The sequence below is a fragment of the Taurulus bubalis genome, assembly GCF_910589615.1.
Source record: "Taurulus bubalis genome assembly, chromosome: 8".
Classification (NCBI taxonomy): domain Eukaryota; kingdom Metazoa; phylum Chordata; class Actinopteri; order Perciformes; family Cottidae; genus Taurulus; species Taurulus bubalis.
Window position 1 is genome coordinate 5,479,624 of NC_136596.1, and position 15,150 is coordinate 5,494,773.

At 41.8% G+C, this 15,150-nt stretch overlaps 1 protein-coding gene across 1 annotated transcript; it reads right to left on the reverse strand.

Annotated features, from left to right (window-relative positions):
* Positions 1-5,632: 5,632 nt before the first annotated feature.
* On the reverse strand, positions 5,633-8,062 carry ptger4a (prostaglandin E receptor 4 (subtype EP4) a; the record flags this gene model as incomplete). Its single annotated transcript, XM_079221693.1, has 2 exons — positions 5,633-6,894; positions 7,280-8,062. 2 exons carry the CDS (start codon positions 8,060-8,062, stop codon positions 6,337-6,339), a joined length of 1,341 nt encoding a protein of 446 aa, XP_079077819.1. The 3' UTR covers positions 5,633-6,336.
* Between the last annotated feature and the right edge of the window lie 7,088 nt (positions 8,063-15,150).

Consider the following 15,150-nt stretch of genomic DNA (forward strand, 5'->3'; position numbering starts at 1 on the left):
TCTATTTTGGACACAAATGCTGCAGGAGTGCCGGTACCAAAAGAGGCAGAGCACAACAGACGCGGATCCATAACAGATGCCCTCACTGCACATCTGCTCTCCTTCACGTCGGGATGTCTTTTTTGGGGACTTGACTGCAGAAAGTGCAGTCTGCGGCGACATCTGATATAGTGTGTGCAAGCAGGTTCCCAGCAAAGCACTGGTATAGCACTTACGCTCATGTTGATCCACACCACCGACAATTAGTGGCCCCGGCCCTGGTAGTGGGGATGACGATGGCCGCCTCAAGCGTCACAAGTGGAGAGAAACCTGAGCTGTGCAGGCAAGGCCTCTTCATGATGGAAACAAGCAAACACACACATGCAACACACACTAATTATGATTGATATGCGGAATAATCTGCTCATTGAGTGCCTTGAAAAACACTTTCCTATTAATTCCTTACCCTTTTGAAGTCAATGACTTCATAAAACATTTCATGTTGACATAAATATGATTTACAGCCTGTAGCTGGAGTTTTATTGGTAGCCTAAATGACCCCTCCACTAAATCACGTTTCTCTAGTTGACTGCACCTTTCACCAGAGGTTCCCATGCATGCCATCGCCTCAGAGGCCCAACTGACAAGATACGGGCGGTTTTCAAATAGCCCACATAAAACTTAGACAGGCAAAGAGTGAATTACAGGTACTCATGACTAAAAGTAGTGAGGAATTTGGTTAACGAATGACAGTACGCCGAAAAAGCATATACTAAAAGTAAAAATTGACCCATTCTGAGTCAATAGCACCAATGCAAAACAATATCTTGACTTAGTTCCCATCAGGGACCAATGGGCTCTTTGACCCAGTGTTGGAGTTGTGTTTTGTATTTGGGTATTTTGGGTTATTCCCACACTCTTTTTATTTTTATGTATTTTTTTATACAAACTTGAGCTTGTTGGGGAAAAACAAAACAATTATTTGGTTAAATAAACCAGCAGTTATATAAAAAAAAAGATTAGTAATAAGTAAAGTCAACCCAGAATTGCGTCTGTTTTTTTACCCAGTGATTTGTAGTGTATTATATTTTTTCTGCAGCATGGGCTTTTATGATTCATAACCATATTTGCTTCCCTGCTTGTCCAGAGTGTAATTAATGAATTGGTTTCATGCATTAGTCACAACTTGTCCCACAGAGCATCCGGGTTTGAGTTATGAGGTTCTGAAAACAAAGCAGGATATAAGCAGCATTAACACAATCAGTGCACATTTGTTAGAAAACCTCAGAGTGGGGCGCAGTAATTGGATTCTCAGGCGGAGCGGCAGCTCAAATGACTGCAACTGGAGAAGCTCTACCGAAAAATTAACCTGTTTTGAAATGAATGATTATCAGTTAGTTGGCAGGGACAGCAAGCTGAGCGACGCTGCCGGCTTACAGTATGTTTTACTGTTGGAACTTCTCCTTGTGGATCTGAAACTACATCTTGACACCAACAACTTTAAAACGACTCTACTCCGTCTGATGAGGTGGCTGTTATTGCTATGACTCCATTGAACGATTACTGAAGTGACTGTCTTAGTTTTGTTCACCAATTTGAGCTGCATCATCATTAAATTCATAAAGGAATAGCTCTGACATTTTGGGAAGTACACTTATTCCCTTTCTTGAGATGAGTCAGAGGAGAAGATCAATACCAATCTCCTTTGGAGCTAGTGCCCGGAGCTAGTTAGCTTAGCATAAAGACAGGAAATGTGTATCTTCGTGCATGTGAGCGTACCCCACTGGCTCACGGCCGCTGCTCTGCCCTGTAAGCTCTGTCAGCACTTTCGCCACAGTAGACATTGTTAGCGCTGTTAGCACCGTTAGCTAAGAGCCGCCTGCTCAGGCATTGCCATGTTGAGAGCGACTGAAAGGCAATGTATTATGCAGCTTTACACCAAAATCTAAATTGCGATTTCCTGAAACTTTCAGGAATTACTGAGCTTGTTACTGAGAGTGGTTCGATCCACGGTCGAGTGGAAGGTCCCTCTGTGTGAAGTTTGCACGTTCTCCTCGTGGCAGCGTGGGCTCCCTCCGGGTTCTCCGGCTTCCTCCCACAGTCCAGCTCAGGTTAATTGGACTCTAAATTGGCCCGTAGGTGTGAATGTGAGCGTGAATGGTTGTCTGTCTCTATATGTGTAACCCTGCCTTCGCCCAATGACAGCTGGGATCGGCTCCAGTGGCCCACGACCCTAAATAGGAAAAGCGGTTCGGATAATAGAATAGAATGGAATATTTCATTTTGACCCATACGCCCTTTTTTCTAAGTAATAGTCTGTACACACAATACAAACTACGTACCTGATGTTCATTTACTGATTCAGTGAACTTATTTGACCTTCTGTGGACTGAACACTTTGATAGATGTGACCCTTGAGAATACACCCACACACATATTTAATGACACACACGCACACACACACACACATATCATCATGGACCAACACCATATGCTCTAATGCTTTCATGGAACCAGATGGGTAACTCATTAATCTACTACAACAATTTCTAAAAGCAAAAAAAAAACGTTAAGTTCATGCATGTACAGTAGGTTTGTTTAAACATCCCTGTATCTGTGTCTGATTGGCTTGTTGTCTGACAGGTCAACTCGAGTGGTTAAGTTTTTCCAACTGCTTGGGTGTTACGTAACAGCGGAGCTCAAAGTCACTCATTGGCTGCTGATTTCATGGGAACTTGCTGGTGTGCAAAAATTCTGCTTGAAAACCATTGAAATGAATCGCTCTTCACACTGTATATTTGTGTAGGATTTAGCAAAGTCAGCAGGGTGACTAGTTCCTCGCCTGGAGCTGTTCGCATCGCAGACCGAACACACGTCCACTGCAGTGAGCTGGAGATACTTAGATTAATAAGATAAGACGTGAGTAAATTCAAGATGTGATAATAAAGCAGAGATTTGAATAGAATAGAAATAGGCATTTGTTGCTGCGGCTTGCAGAACAGGTTTCCAGATACAATTGGACTCACCTGGTTAGGTAAAAAATACAAATGGACGCTATAAATCACAAGGTAAGACATGGCAACAAATGTGAGCACCACACAAACAGGAAGACTCGACCGTACCTGCTCTGAGGTTTCTTGCACTTCAGCTCTGAGGCATTCAGCAATTTAGTGTTTTTTAAGTTGGGTAGCTTGAAAGAGACAAGAAAAATAAGAATGGGCAACATTTTCTGTTTAAATATGGAAATGAGGCATTATCTAACACTAACTTTTGGGGAAATTGGAAGAAATCTAAAGATGCAAATAGTATAAAAGTAAAATAAACACCTGCATGTGTATTTTGGATGTTTTCTTTCCACAGGAAGAAGTGTTATGAAAGCAAACTGGCCCAAACTCTCAAAATTGATAGGGGATATTCTTATACACCTCAGAAAAAATGTGCTTTTCAATCGGATTTTCAACACAAAAAATAGTCCTGTTCAAAACTGTTAGCATAAATGTCAGATCCTGGGGGAATTAAAACAGAACTATCTGCTTGGTATGTGAGGGGGAAATGACCAGTTGAGCTTTCACCATACAAGGCCTCATTGTTCTGATAGTACCTCAGCACCCGGATCATATTGCTCAAGGGGCGTCACGGGGACAAAGGATGATCTTGGCACTGATGTGAGTGAAAAACACTGCAGATAATCCTGTTTTCTCCTCATCACAGCATCCTTTTCTTTTCATCACCTGAGGGAAGACGCACATGGCTCGTCTGTCACCGTTCAGCAGAGCGTTTATCAGCTCCTGCATCAGTTCTGCTTAAGTTCTGGCGCCTTTCCAGGCCGGGATTGTTTAGTGTTCTCTTCAAGTGAGTGTGACAGCAGACGTGGAGGAGCAGCAGGTGTTTTCTGCTGTTTGTCAGTGAGCACATTGAGGGGACAGGCTGCAGGGACGTACAGCGGATTCATGATTCTCTTTCCCAAGCATTGCCACCTCTAACTTTAACATGTCCAACAAAAACAATCCTCATTCATCACCGACTGAAAGACTTGCCTCTGAGAGCTGAGGTCAGTGAGGCTATTCTCATTTGTACCGCATGTGAATGTACACCTGTTCACACAGACGGTAAATAGCAGCCTCATTGGTTGTCCATTTATTTATTTAATTGGGAAAAGTGCAGACTCTGGTTAGAGAAAAGCAGAGAATCAAGTGGAGGGCTTGTCCCACGGATCATTGGGTCACTCCCGCTACTGTACAACATTTTATACGGTTTCATTCAATTGATGTCTGTTGTTCCCAGAGTCTGGAGGATACTCTGACACTACTCTTGCAATGTGTTTGTCTAAGCCACTGCATTGCTTGTTTAAGCTTAATTGCAATGAATTGGAGCCGTAGGTTGTGTTTATTGTTTCAGGAGAGAAGTTCTCTTGGCCAGGTCTACTTCCTGAGACTCTCTGATTCTTTGTGTGTCTGGCATTAGCTTTTTTGACACATTACCAAGATCCAGAGGCTTTTTGTACACATGGAAAAATCTCAATTTGACGTAACCTTAAACCAGAGTGTTAAACTTGCGTTTATTGATCTAGAAACTGTGGAGAAATCTGTGCTTCTCGGGGGCATTTGTCTGTACTAATGGGGGTCATGAGATGATGAGGAAAAAGAGAGTGTGGGAAACTTATTATGAACTTCCGCTTTATGTTGACAGTATATGATGACATGCGAAAGGACACGTTTGCAGTGAAACAATGGCGTTGACGTTACATATTTTTCTTCCTAAAGTTCTCAGTTATTACCGTTCAACTTTTGCAAATACAAAGTTTACAGATATTAAAAGTGATACAACAGCAACTATATGTCCACGTATTTAATTCCACAATGCAAAATAAAAGGAATACAAAATAAAGTGCATAATTTCAAGAGCAACTTAGAAAATAAATTAAAAGACCTTGTTTGTCAAACTCTACCTTTTACCAAATATAACTATATCGTACGATCTTTAGGGGCGTGATACCCATTTATCCACACGAACAGGAAAGAAGAAAGAAAGGCAAGAATGTGATCCGCGACATGAAGCAACAATCCGGAGCTGATTTAATAATAGGGGAAAGGAGGCAGACTGTGTGCTTGAAAGCTGCTGAAACTAAGACATGAAGCTCATTTGAGTGGAACAGCTCAAACAAACAGGGGTTCAAAAGTTCAGTCTGGTATGTATGGTATAGGACAGCAGCTCAAGGTGTCAGTGGACTAACCAGACATTAAAAAGGGGAAATCTGTCATTGGAAATCAATGTGGCACAGAATAGGATCACAAAACACCCTGACCTTTTCTGTCATTTTGACTTTTGAAGATTGCGTGAGAATAAATCAGCAGAATAACTGCAAATGAAATTAACTGGACTTATACAAAACATTTAGTAAAGTCCCAATTCTCTGGACGTTAATGCTGGAAGATTGTGATTTCATGAGCATGCGTTCAGATCAAACAGATACTTATACAGTGTGGATAATCCCTTTAGAGTTGTGATTTATCGATTAGAACCTTCTCCTGGAGAATAATAATTTGATTAAAAACAACATTTCACACCACATCGAGCACCCAGAACATGTTTTCTCAAGCTGACAGGTGTGTTGAAATGTCTTCATATTAGTGCTCCGACTGATTTACAGCACATTTTTATGGAGCCGCGGAAAAAAAATCAAAAAACAAAGTTCTTATAATTTGAGATGACCTGCGTATTCCAGGGACCAGGAACAAAAACTTTGGTGTTCACCACATAATAATACTGCACTGTACATTAGTCATGGAACTAACACAACATGTCCTTCAAAAAGAGCTGTACAACAGAGTGTTTTTTCCCAACGAAATCAATCCGTACAATGGCAGCACACATGCCAATGATTACTCACCAGGATCAGATTTAATACTGTTTTCATTTACCGTATTGACCACAAAGCGTGTGACTCAATTATTCTAAATCTCTGGCATCCCATCTTCTTTACAGTCACGGTTTTCCACACATCGTTGAACGAAGTAGCAGAAATGAGGAAGAATAGCTTTTCCATACTGACACTTGAGTCACGGAGAAGTGGGTCATCTCTGTTAGAATATCTGTTTGGGGCAAAATGACAACATCTGCTCACACAATCAGAGTTGGCCATCCCTTGAGGTAGCTGGGTGCAGAAACAGAGAACAACAGGACGCTCACAGCACTTCAAGTTTCATTTCTTTCTTTCTCGCTTCACAAGAAGAGTCCGTTATTATTTGTACATGCCTTCCCTGATTTTTCAGAGGTTTAATAGTTCACTTTTGGAGAAGTCATTTAGAAGACAATCTACCTCAATCTAGGAGAACTTTCTCCTTGTTTAGAGTCAAGTCAGATGCATTTCTCCTCCTCTGTGTCAGTGCTCAATGACACCTGGAGTGATGGGTCCTTTGGGCATGGCAGAGCTGAGAAGTCCTTGATTACTGTTGTCCCTTCTCTACTCTGAACCTCAACGCTGCCCTGCTCAAACGGATAAGAAGCCTTTCTGACGGATGAAGGTCGTGAACCAGAGAGTCTGTCTGCTTTGTGGCAGGTTCCTTTGTACACGTCACTTCCCTCTGGCAGGTAGAGGAAGGTCTGGGAGCTGCTGGAGAAGTCTCGCATGTAGGTGGACGCCAGGGAATGCCGGTTTGAGAGCGCGGAGGAGAGCTGATGAGTGTCTACACAGTGGAAGTTCCCCTGCCTCTGTTGCTTCCGCGCTCCCATCTTGCAAAATAAGTACTTGATTTTCTCAATGAGCTTGAGGAGAACAGCCTTGCGGAGCAAGATGTAGATCCAAGGGTCGAGAATGGGGTTGAATGAGGCGAAACGTATCGCTCGTAGATCGGGGTTTTTGTCCAGCCTCAGCTCCACAGGAGTCTTATACAGCTGGTTGAGAAACACCTGAGCCTGCAGAGGTAGAGATGAGGCGGAGGAGATGAGAGGAAGAGTGACAAGCACACTAATGAAAACATGGAGCAGTAGAAGCGAAAGAGCGAGGAAAAGTAAAAAAAAAACACTCGAATTTAAGTCAAATTCAATGTTGAAAAAAAATGTATTAATAAAACGTGCGTTAACCTGCGTAAAAAAAAGCCTTGATTGAAACGTGCATAATGGATAGAATGAACATGATGGAGTAGTGGCATAACAAAAAGATAATTAATACATTCTAACTTCGGTTTCTAATCATCCACTTGAACTTGGATCAAAATGCATGACCACATTGTTTTGTCTATGTGCGTAAAAGATCAGTGCGTAAAGGACAGAAATAGCCCACAGGGCGCAGATAACTTACGACGAGTGGAATGGAGCAGATGAGCACGACTACCGACGTGCCTATGAGCAGAATAACCATCTGGATCTCTGCACCGGCCAGACGTCCGAAGCTGCGTCCTCTCCTCGGCGGGTCAACGTCGCGCCCGAGATCGGTTCCCAGCGAGGTCCTGCGCATGAAGCGCCGGTGCATCCGGATCAGAGCCGCGCACACCAGCACGTTGCAGACAACAGTGAAGAGAATAAGAAGAGAGCTGAACCCCGCGTACATATATGAGTAGGCGGCATCGCTGGTCTGGTTGCTCCTCCACTCTAGAAAACACCACGTTTGCGGGTATTGCTTCTTCACCTGTCCGAAGCCGACAATCGGCAGGGCGCAGAAAAGCGCGTTGGAGATGTAGATCCCCAGGAGGGTCAAGCCCGCCAGTTTCTGGTCCACATAGTCGTTGTAGAAGTAGGCATGGTTTATAGCGATGTATCTCTCCACCGACATGGCACAGATGATACTGAGCCCCGACAGGGAGAAGAAAAGCAAGGTGAATCCAAAGTACTGGCACAGCGGGTCGTCTCCGGGCCACGACCCTTTCACGTAGGTGGCGATGGTGACCGGACTGGCCAGCAGTGTGCCCAGGAGGTCCGTGACCGCCAGTCCACACACCAGCGTGTAAAACGTGGTTTCCTTCTGTTCCTTGCGAGATTTACAAAGAACCACGATGGCGATGACATTCCCAACCACCCCGAAAATGAACATAATAGACGGAATGGTCGGGACCATGGTCCGCCCTGTCATCGACTGACTATCCATTGTAGTTACCTTTAAGCGCAGTTTAAGTTTTTCTTAACGCCAGTATTTCCAGTCCAGAGCAGGACACTTATTTGCACGTGGAAGAAACCGGTGCAACATTGTCAATATGAGGGGGTGAAACAAAGTTTGTACCTTATCTTAAAAAAAGGTTCCCCTCCTGCAGAGCATCGTGGCTGCTGCTGTCGTTACTGACGGCATCTGTCAGATCCTCAGCTTCCCAAGACAGAAGCACACTTCACTCACTGACTGAGAGATAAAGGCAGCCAGCTGACACCAGCGGCTTCATTGAAATGAGGCTCTGCCTTCACGTTTCCTGCAGGGTTCAGTCCCTCCCCTTCACTTCTCTCCACAACCCGCGGACGCTGGTGCAGGGAAAACCTGTGGAATATGTTGTAACATCCTTCATAGAGAAATTGACTTAGAAATACCCCAAAAAACTTGTTTAACAAAACATTTTTTATTTAAAAAAAGAAAAAGTTACAAAAGACACGACTCTTACAAGTGTAAATGTGGGCTTTTACAATGACCATATAATCAAATTAATATTGTGTTCACAGTTTGATCATTTCACAGGCCGAACATGTTTTATTTGTTAGAACCAAACATTCCTGTAATCTTAAAAGTGGCACAAAAAAGCAGGATACCATTTTAAAACTCTATAAAGCAAGGTGAAATAACTAACAATAAAAAAGATAATGTTGGAAATAGAAATAAGATATTCAAATATGATTCATAAAAGACACTCCTGATCTGTAACACCGAGAACAAATCAGGTAAAGGTTATTCTAAAATGATTTCCTGACAATCAAACTCATTGGTTATTATTATAGGAGTGATTTGGGATCTTTGTTTGCTCCATAATTATAGATAATAATCAACAAAATGTCAAACGACTAATCACTTGTTCCCGGTTATTGTCTTTATTCTGATCGGTTCCCCAAATGTCATGCAAATACATTCATAACCCTGTCAGTTATTCTGCTCAGTCCTAATGTTTCTTAGAAAAACTAAGTTGAAGAGCCTGTTTATGATCACGTTGTTAAAAGGATATTTAATCAGGCCATTCAAATCCAGTCCTCTGACACATTTGTCTCAATAAAAGCTCATATTAATGACAACAACACAATGTAATGTGTGCTCATCGTTTATGGGAGAAAAATAAACACGCTGTCTTGCTGAGAGGACGATGAGTGTCTCTGACTTGATGGTCACACTCTTGTGACTTTAACTGAAAAACTAAACATGTGATTATTCACTCTTTGTGGCATGGACTAGATCTCTTGATGAAAAAAACTCCTGGCATCAGATATTTCTACGTCCAGACATATATAATGAAGAGCAAGAAGCTGAGATCTCACACGTAAACCACAGACTATCCAGTGTGAGCTGTGAGCTTCATGTAAGAAACCACAGGTGGACCAGAAAGAAAGTCTCAGCGGAAAACTTATTATATTCAGCCTCAGAAGACAAGCATCTTTTTAACAGTGCATGCTATTTCTTTTCGATCATGTGACCATAAGTTTTGCATGTTTTCATAAATTATTCACAAAACACATCTATGGCAAATGGAGCAAATCCTTGTAACACCTCAAAATGTTTGACGTGTTGTTTGAATAACATGTAATATTTGTTTAAAGGAGTGAAAAACACCAAGAAGCTCTCATTCTGTATCCCTCACAGGGCTGTATACTTGGGCTTTGGGTTGTCTCCTGACTCGATCTACATAAACACAGGGTTGTTAATCTTCTTAAAAATAATGTTTTGTTATAAATCGAATGCTAAAAAAAACAAAAAAATCTGGTATCTGTGTCTGTAGACCGTCTACCTGTGTGCACTCTACCTGAGGGGGAGTGTCTTTGGAGAGAGAGCTGTAGTGACGGGCTCTCAGTGTTTTGCCGACTTGGCGGTTTAGCCACCTTTGAACCTAAAGCTGCAAAAGAAAGTTGGCAACAATGGGCTGTTTTTTTTCCAGTCGGATAATCTTTTAAGTCTAACATACTCGTGCATATGCTAGTGCTTCCAGATTACCAACCCTGCCTTTAACGCTGGGGTTGACACCTAAATGCTGCATTACTGTGTTGGAATAGGCAATGTTCCAACATTAGTATGAGCTTTATAGCCTCCAACCACACGTAGTAGCACAACGCTGCCGTGCAGAACCTCAGTTGATGAGCGAGGAAGAAATCCTTGATTTAGCATGTATTTAAATGATTATTCCAAGATAGCTTTAATGTGCCCATTGCATAATTTTCCAAATAATTTAAGCGACCACATCATCAAACACATTATAACAATATCCAATAGTAGTTGGCAAGCAGCAAACATGCAAGCTTCGACAAACAAAACCACCAACATCACCAAACTCAGGTGGGTGGGGTTTAGCTGGTGATGTCAGCGGTGGGTGAGGGACACTTGTCGTCTGCGTGTGATGCATATCATCCTGATCAAGGCAGTAGGATTCCCAACACTTTAAATAACTCGAATAAGTTCAGATAAAACCACTTCAGACCGTTTCCTCACCCGTAGCGAGACAGCGACGGCTTTCCCGTTGAACTCCGAGGAGCCGAGACCCTGAGCCCCGGCTGCGTGACGTCAGCCCACCACGCTGACCCTGTGCTCTTGGAAAACACAATTGTTGTTTTCTTTGTTGCCACTTTCTGGCATCTATTTAAACATGGAAAAGGAGGAAACCCTCTGCGATTATGGCCGTAGTATAGCCTTGGAAAAATAATGAAATAATATTTTCTTAAGCATGCCAGAGTGTCGGCAGAATATACCATGATTGGACTTCACATGTCAACCCTTCTGAAAAACAGCCGTTATGTAATGTGTTGATGACACATGTGCGTACGAATAAAATATGATTTCCGCCTCCTCTGGAGTTTTTTCTGTACGTGTGTGTTTGGTTTCAATCCTCGCAGAATGTTCTGTGAGTAGATTTGGAAGATTAGGCTTCACATGAATGTGCTTTTCCTGGATTTGTTTGTTGAAGTCAGATAACCTGCAGCCTGGTCAAACCATAATGACCCCCAGCACCGCTGAAAGAATCAATTTGTCCTGTAACTACAGCTGAAGCCTTTGTTTTGTTGATAGACAATCACACAGCATTGTGCATTCGGGCATTTCTTTTTCTAGTTTAAAGAAAGCAAAGAAAAAACAACATCCCAAACACGCTTTCTCTTCCATCGCTTTAATTCCTGTTCCAAACAATTACTGCATTGTGGAACATTACTACATTCTTGGAAAGTGTTTTGTTATTTTCTTGCATGCTCAAACCAGTGCCAAGTTTCTCTCGTGATAGCGGTTATGGATTGGATTTTGTTTCTTGCAACCAGAGTGACAATTAAACCAAAGGGAGGAACACTAGAAATGCCGTTACAGGTTCGTTGCACACTGGATTCACCACAACGTTTAAGTGTACCTCTGGACAATTTAAAGTTTCGGTTTAACATCTGGGTTGAGCCCATGATTTATCGCCTAAGATTACGGTTTGCCACAGATCTTTTTGTTTAGAAAAACAGCAGCTACCTGTAGAGTTAACATGATCTCTGTGGACGTGTACGGACACATTCGGAAGATTGAGGGATAAAGGAAACTGTCTTCGTTCCAGGTTTTAACTGCACACACCCACATATTTAATAATAACTGACAAAACTGACTCTGCATAAGCACAATTTACATTTTTGTCAAATAACTTGTATGCATGCTGATGATTTAAACTGTCACAATATTTACTACGATTGATGAGCGGTTTAGTTTCAACAGTCTCACTTTGGGGTTATCATAATGTGTCCACATCTTTGAGCTCTTTCTCAACCGCATTGGCTTCAAGGAATTGTGCAACATGTTGGGAGATACACGTTTGCTTTCTTGCAGAGAGTCGGATAAGAAGATTGTAGAATCCTGTGCAATAGTTGGGTAGCTTAGCTTCCATAAAGACTGGAAACGGGGAAACAGCGAGCCTGTCTCTTTTCTAAAGGAACTAAATCTCATACCAGCACCTCTCAAGCTCACGGACAAACATGTTACATCTTGTTTCTTAAAAAAAAAAAAATGCAGAATCTTAGCAGGCAGCTGGCGTGCACTTGGCACAGGAAGTTGCGGGTCCAGCGTTTATGCTAAGCTAAGCTGCTGGCTCCAGCGACTTATTTACACAGAGTGAGGAATCAATATTGAGCTAACTTTGCTAAAATGTCAAACTCGTCTAGTTGTTTCCAAAATAAAATAAGTCTGTCAATCTGTTTTTCATGTTGTAGCGAAACAAACAAAGCAGCCACCTGGAAGGTTGCAAACATGCTCATTCATTAATGTGTACACTTATATACGTTTAAAAAATATGAAATACAAATTGTGAATAGTTTGGCAGTAAATAATAATACTAACTTTATTTATATAGCATCTTTAAAAACAAAGTTCACAAAGTGCTCTACAGAGAAGCAAAGAAGACATAACTTAAATATCGGTAAACAAAAAGGACCATAGGCAATGAATACTACAATAACCAAAACAAACAAATAAATACAATATACAAACAAAACCAGGGGAACAAAAGAACAGCATAAAAGGTCATAAAAGGTCATAAAAGGACGACATCACTTAAGAGCAGTTCTATAAAAATGGGTTTTAAGAAGTGATTTAAAAGAAGTTATTGATTCTGCCAGCCTTATCTCCTCCGGTCGGTCGTTCCAAAGTCGAAGGGCCCTGATGGCAAAAGCACGTCACCCTAAGTGACATGGGCTAAAACATACAAAAACATTGGAGCGGTTATTTAAGGTGGTGTCAAATACAAATGCACGTCAACAGCACTTCCACATTGCTATTTTAGGCGTTCAACTGGTTCTTTCCAATAAAGCCATTGACAGTAACTTGACCAACTAGTCACCGCTCTCAACTTGAATCTGGGATTCCCAACATCTTTGAGAAGGAGCCCAAGGTGGACGGGTTGTTGTCCTTGACCCTCTGCCGGCAGCCTTTTTGTAAACGGAAAGCTTAGAGAGTTTGGACGTGTTTATTCTGGTAGATTTGTAGATAACATCCGTATGCGATCTCACTCAGCCAAACAAAGAGAATCAGACGTAAACTGTTTGAACTGGCACAGAGTTTAACATGTGATGCCAACATGAAAACAGAAATGCTTTGTCTGCTTTCTGAGATTATTCACTGCAAGCATCTTATTAAATTGTTAATTAATTCCTTTTGGCTGCTGAGTCAAAGTCATCAAATGTCATCGTATGCAATCTCTAACTCCTTGAAGATGTCGATTCACCGCATGCAACCGCTGTAAATATGACCTTGAATGACCTGTGCATGAAACATCCCTCTAATGTCAACATCTCTGTGCATACAGTTATCGAAAGACATCAAGGACAGTTTTCCCTTGAGGCTTCAGGACTGCAAAGCCGGCCACAATACAAAAGCCGGCTCAGGCTCATTCAAGTCAAAATGACAGAGCACTATTATGCACTTTGCATTGAACAATAAACTTTACCCAATCATTTGACCTTCGAGCAGGAAAGTTTCTCCCCAAAGAGGGTATGACTCATATGATGAGCCACAGGCAAACAGCAACATAATGGGCCTCAAACGTGTTAATCCATCCAAAGTGTTCAGATTCCTTGGACAAACTGTGAGCCCTCTCACTGATGTGCAAGTGGAGCATTTGTTTGCAGACATTATTGTGGCAATCATTAACAGAGAGCAGAAACTCAGAGTCAAATTAGGGACGTTTAGTGCTGATCTTTACGTGACCGGTTGACCCCGAGCTGCACATTAGAGCACAATGGAAAAAAAGCAGGAAGGATGTTATATTGCTGATGATGATGATGAATATGTTAAGTTGCAATTAGGTTTGGACACTCTGGATGCTGTTTGTGAACTCCGGCTGTGCCAAACTCATTGAAATGCAAAGACACTAACAGCTCCATTCAGATTGCTGATATGTCAGTAATCATGACCTGCCGTCTCAGTGACATCTTGTTTAATCTATTCGGCCACGAGCAATTGGTTTTGGTGGAACATTATGTTGCCAGAGCAACCGCTACTGGCAAAGGTCCTCGTCAGTGACCGTTTAACTGTGACTTTGGTCAGATCTGTGACCGAGCAAATGTTGACAGACACCTTTTATCTGCGGCCTAAATACCCACGTTGTCGCATTATCTGGAGATGCACCGTTGGTATAGCTGGTAATTGTGATTGTTAACTTGTTCATCTACTTTTTCTGCCAGATCACTTGCCAACAGCTAGAATTGGCTCTGTCCAAAAGAGACTCACTCTACCAATCGGCTCATTTACATGCACAGGAAAGATCGAAATGTTGTAGTTAATCTCTTATTCTTGTTTTTTCACTCCTAATATTATACCTAATTACATTGGATTTCTTTTAATAGTATTTATTATCTAAATTTTGGCACGTGCCTGATTTTACTTAATAATATTTCTTATAGTCTTGAAATGTTAAAAAATTTTCTTTTTCTGTTTAAGCATGTAAAGCCCCGATCCTGATGCATGTAGTGATTATAGGAGAAGAAAATGTGCAGAACTGATTAAACTGATTAATCATACATCGTGTTGGCTGCCTAACCTCAACACATGCAGCTAAAATCTTGGAATAACATTTCTCTTTGAGGACATATCCAAACAATCACATGTGTTGCATTGTTCCCTTGGAGCAATCAGCCTCGTCTTATCTTGTATCTGGTTGCTCTGGCTTTAATCAATGAAACCCCTGCTGGCAATTTCTCATCAGCAACCCCCACAATGTTCCACATCATTTCATGCCAGAAACATTTTTTTTTTTCCCACAGGATTGACTTTTATGAAAAGCATTTTGATCATGCCGGTGTCAGTGTCGTGTCTTGCCTGACAGTTACGTCGTCCCTAAACACTCAGCTGTGTTTATGGCCACATCGCCTCAGCAATGGGTGAGTACTCGTTCACACGTTGTGGCATGGAGGGGTCAGAGGTTGAGAAAGATACTGGAAATGTCGGGCAGCACCTTATGTCTTTGGAAAAAACATGTTTTTGTTGTGGAAAAACAACCAAAGTTCCAGTTTACAGACACAGCACCAAATTCTACATGATCAAAAAGT